This window comes from Elephantulus edwardii, unplaced genomic scaffold (genome assembly GCF_000299155.1).
Source record: "Elephantulus edwardii isolate Elephantulus edwardi_28Jun2011 unplaced genomic scaffold, EleEdw1.0 scaffold00465, whole genome shotgun sequence".
Lineage (NCBI taxonomy): Eukaryota > Metazoa > Chordata > Mammalia > Macroscelidea > Macroscelididae > Elephantulus > Elephantulus edwardii.
Window position 1 is genome coordinate 502,779 of NW_006400215.1, and position 5,401 is coordinate 508,179.

Consider the following 5,401-nt stretch of genomic DNA (forward strand, 5'->3'; position numbering starts at 1 on the left):
TAACACACAAAAAATTAAATTGAAAAAGAAAAAAAAAAGGCAGAGATGTGATTTTGCTTACAGCTGCAGGACTCCGGCAATAGGGTTTTGAAAGACGTAATTTTAAAATGTGTTTGTATAGACTGTTTGTTTACCTTTCTTTAATAAAATAAAGAAATTTAAAAAAAAAGAAATAGATGTCTAATGAGAGGCACATTCTCACCTGATTTGCTCTTTCCAGGATATTAATCAAGTCAGTGGCAACTTTCCAGTCATTTCTGGTAAGAAGGGTAATTGACACACCAGTTCTCCTTTAAGGGCAGAAGGCAGAAAAAAGTCATGATATTTGTACTTATATTTCAGTTAGCAAAACGGCAGAATGGGGGGAGGAACTAACAAAATCACAATTCTCTCTTACAAACTCAAATATCTAGTATATATGAACCACTTTTAAATAAAAATAATCTGTAATTGTTTAAAACAGCACAAAAGCATATATAATACTTGTGTTCTTAGAAGAGGAGAAAAGTCCTCTTTATTGCACAACAGCTTAGGGAATTATTATTTTCTTAAATCATATTTATTTTATTTTATTATTTTGTGTGTGTGTACCAACAAATTGGATCTGACTGATACAGGGGGAGATTGCCCCTCCTTCTCCAGCAGAGCATCTAGTGGATTTGAACCACGTGACTAGGGAGGATAGAAGGAGAATTGACGCCTTTGAGCTGTGGTGCTGGAGAAGAGTATTGAATGTACCATGGACTGCCAAGAAAGCAAACAGATTCATCCTAGAGAGGGTTAAACCAGGCTGCTCCTTGGAGGCAAGGATTCTGGGGCTTCGTCTGACATACTTTGGACATGTTGTAAGGAGAGACAGGTCTTTGGAGAGGGACATCATGCTGGGCAGAGTAGAGGGACAGCGCAGGAGGGGAAGACCCTCTATGAGGTGGATTGATTCAGTGACTGGGGTAATCGGGATGGGTGTGTCAGAGGCAATGGGATTGGCACAGGATAGAACAGGGTTTAGGGCTGTTGTACATAGGGTCGCTATGAGTCGCAAATGACTCAACGGCCCATAACAACAACCTTTGGGATTGCAGTGCTGCTTCTTGCCACTAGGCCACCAGAGCTCCCCTAAAGAATTACTTTTTTAACAACATTCCGAATATTCACTAGGTACAGCTCTATATTGTGAGACTCAGGTTTGAGGCACTGAACACCAAATATCAAAGACCAGAGAAATTGTGAGGTGATGATGACATCAAGGGATCATCCATGAAGAGGGCAAAAGGGCATTACAAATAAGGAGGAAAAAGAAAAAAAACAATATGGATGTCAAAAGAGATTATGAAAATTGCTATAGAGCATTGAAAAGCCAAACAAAAGGAAGAGATACTGAAGTAAAAGGGCTAAACAGAAGATTTCAAAGAGGAGTTCAAGAAGATAAAGCAAAATATTACAACAAAATGTGCTAAGGGCTGGAGTCAGAAAATGAAAAGGGAAGAACTCACCTGGCATTTCTCAAACTGAGGGAACTGAAAAACAAATTTGAGTTACAAATAATGAAAGATGCTATAGGCACAATCTTGATCCAGGAAGCATCAAAAGAAGATGGAAGGAATATACAGAATCACTGTGTATTCCAAAACCAAAAGGAATTAGTTGACACTGAAAAATTTCAGGAAGTACCAAATGAACAAGAGCCAACGGTGATAAAAGTTCAACCTGCATTGAAAACACTGGCATAAAATAAGGCATCAGGAATCGATGGGATAGTAATTGACATGTTTCAACTAACAGATGCAGCCTTGAATGTTCTTACCAGTTTCTGCCAGGAAATTTGGAGGACATCTACCTGGTAGACTGACTGGAAAAAGATCCAAGTTTGTCTCTATTCCCAAAAAAGGTGATCCAACAGAATGTGGAAATTGTCTAAATAAAGTTCAACATCAAGAAAACAAAGATTGTCACCACTGGGCCAATTGGCAGCTTCATGATGAAGGGAGAACAGATTGAGATTGTTGATAACTTCAACTTCTTGGTTCTACAATCAACACTCTTAGAGTCAGTTGTCAGGAAATCAAAAGACAAATTGCATTGAGGAAGTGTGCTGTCAGGTACTCCTGGAGAGTACAGAAGAACAACAGTGTCAATGAAGAGACTAAGGTGAGCCTGATCCAGGCCATAGTCTTTGCAATTACTTTCTATGCATCTGAGAGCTGGACAATAATTAAGGATGACAGAAGAAGGATCAATGCCTTTGAGTTGTGGTGCTGGAAAAGAGTGTTGAATATACTGTGGAATGCTAGGAGTACAAGTTAGTCCTAGAGAAGATGAAACCATGGTGCTCCCTGGAGACAAGGATTTTTTTGGGGTTTTTTTTTTCTCGGTTTTTTTTTTCATTTTCTTCCTTTTTTTTGTTTCTTTTTCATCTCAATGAACATCTACAGAGATTTTGGAATTCCATTCCTTCATTGTTGCACCCTTCTCCCCGCACAAACCCCTCCCCGCCCCGTTTGCTTCTCTCCTTGCATCTCTTGGAGGATTCTTGGGCATGTGGCCAGGAGGGACCAGTCCTTGGAGAGGGATATCATGCTTGGAAGGGTGGGAGGGACATCACTGGAGAGGAAGATCTAGGATGAGATGGATTGACTCAGTAACTGCAAAAATGCAATTAGGTGTGTCAGAGATGATGATATTGGCTCAGAATAGTGCATGTTTCTGAGCTTATGTCGATTCAAAGGCATATAACAACAACAACATAATATCTCATGCATGCAAAATATTGTTGAAGATTATTTTTAAAATGGCTAGAATAGTACATTGACAAGGAACTACCAGAAGTTCAAGCTGATTTTAGAAGAAGCCATGACAACTGGGATATCACTGCTGTTAGATGGATCCAGGCTGAAAATAGAGAATACCAGAAAAAATGTCTATTTGTGTAAACAACATATGCTGGTAAGGTTGTGAAGAGACTGGAACCCTTATCCATTATTGGTGGAAGTGTAAAATGGTACAACCACTATGGAAGGCAGTATGGCGCTTTCTCAAAAAGTTGGATAAAGAAATATCATTTGACCCACTACTGGGAATATACCCTAAAGAAACCAGAACTGCCACCCAAGTAGATATATGCACACCCATGTTTATTGCTGCATTGTTCACAATAGCAAAGAGATGGAAGCAACCCAAGTGCCCATCAACAAATGAATGGATAGAGAAGGGCTGGTAAATTCACACAATGGAATATTACACAGCACTGAAAAACAAGGAACTAATAAAATATTACACAATATGGTTGACCCTGGAAGGCATTATGCTGAGTGAAATATCTCAGTCACAAAAAGACAAATGCTGCATTACACTACTGTTATAAAACAGGATTCACATGGGGTTTGAGGAAAACTAAGAAAAGAGGACATAAGTAAGGAACATTGCATTGGACAGATGAAGGGAAGAAATATATTAAATATGTGAAAGGAACAGATGAAAGAAATATATGATTAGGTGTTATTTATATGACAATAGTTCAGAATGAGAGGTACACAGCAATGAAAGAATCTTTTTAAAGAGAAAAGCAAATGGGGGTGGGGTAGGGAGGGAAATGAGCAACAATGAATGAATGGAATTTTTGTCAAAAAATCAATAAAAAATTTAAAAAGGAAAAAGGTAAAAAAAGAGGTATGTAAGAAAGTGGACTGGGTGGGGGAATGGAGGAAATTATGCAACAATGAATGAATTTTTTTTTAAAGTGAACAGGGACATGGTTGTTATTAGGTGCCATCAAGTCTCAGGTGACTCATAGTGACCCTATGAAGGAGAGTCCTTGACGCTTGGTTGCCTCTCATCCTCTCTTCAGATTCATAGGGTTCATAGGGTTTCCGGAGACAAGCTACTATGGAAGTGGATGCCACTACTCCTTCCAAGCTTGTTTTAATCGGGGAGCTCCACCCCACTCTTTGTCCACACTGGGTAACCAATCATTAATGTATTTGACACATCAGCGTCACAGTGTTCAGCCTCACAGCAACCACAAGTTAATGCTGTGCAGCAAGTGGACACACCAGGGCTATACGACCTAGAGGAATGTCTGAACAAAAACAATGAAAGACAGGCCCAAGGGAGGTAAGGAGGAAAATATACAAATAATGAATGAAAATCCAACTTTCCATAAACTTTCATTAAAATCACAATTAAAAATAAGAGTGCCTATTTGTGTTTTATTGACTATGTAAAGGGGTTTGACTATGTGGATCATAACAAATTATGACTGACACTGAAAAGCATAGGAATCCCAAAACAGTTAATTGTGTACATATGGAATCTTTACCTAGTCCAAGAGGCTATTGTCTAAAAGTAGCAAGGGAACACTGCGTTGTTTAAAATCAGGAAGGGTGTGCATCAGGGCTATATTATGTCTCCATACTTACTCAGCTGTACACTGAGCAAATCATTCGAGACTTGGATTCTACGAAGAAGAATGTGGCATCAGATCTAAGGAAGATTTCTCAACCTGTTTTATGCAAATCACACAACTTTGCTTGCTGAGAGTGATGAGGATATGAAACATTTGCTGCAGAGGATCAAGGCCTATAGCCTTCAGTATGGATTATGCCTCAATATCAAGAAAACAAGAGACCTCACCCACAGGCTCAATAGTCAACACTATGACAGATGAATAAAGGACTGAAGGTGTCAATGATATATTTCATCTTGGTTGGATCAACAATCAACACCCTCGGTATCAGCAGTCAGGAAATCAAGAGATGTATTGCACTGGGCGAGTCTGCTGTCAGAGACCACTCCAAAATGCTGAATAGCAATGAGGTAAGTTTAAAAACTAAGGTGCACCTGATTCAGGCCCATGGTCTTCTCAATTACCTGCTATAAGAAAGCAGAACAGTGAAGAAAAATGAGAGAAGAAGAATTGATGCCTTTGAGTTGTGGTGCTGGAGAAGAGTACTGAATATCCCACGGACATCCAAAGGAGCAAACAGATATATCTTGGAAAGGTGCAGCCAGAGTGCTCTATGGAGGCAAAGATGGTGAAGCTTCATCTTTCAAACTCTGAACATGTAATTAGGTGAGGGTATTCCTTGGAAAGGGACAACATGTTTGAAAAGATGAAGGGTCAGTGAAGGAGAAGGACGATCCCTAAGGAGAAGTATTAACACAGTTACAATGGGCTCAAGTGTGTCAGAGATGATGAAGATGGCACAGGCTAGGGCAGGCTTCAGGGTTCAGAGTCACTATGAGTTGTAGTAACAACAACAACAACAACAACAACAACATGTTGTTGTTGTTGTTGTTATGTGCTGTCAAGTCGCCTACGACTCATAGCGACCCTATGTACAACAGCCCTAAACTCCGCTCTGTCCTGTGCCAATCGCACTGTCTCTGACACTCCCATCCCAAT

General features: G+C 39.7%; 1 protein-coding gene across 1 annotated transcript in view; it reads right to left on the reverse strand.

Moving 5' to 3' along the window:
• DDX43 (DEAD (Asp-Glu-Ala-Asp) box polypeptide 43) overlaps positions 1 to 5,401 on the reverse strand; it is a 73,857-nt gene that overhangs the window by 1,767 nt on the left and 66,689 nt on the right. Inside the window, exon 15 of the mRNA XM_006902884.1 lies at positions 203 to 290. Within this exon, the coding sequence (XP_006902946.1) occupies positions 203 to 290 (88 nt within the window). The remainder of the gene's footprint in view (positions 1 to 202; positions 291 to 5,401) is intronic.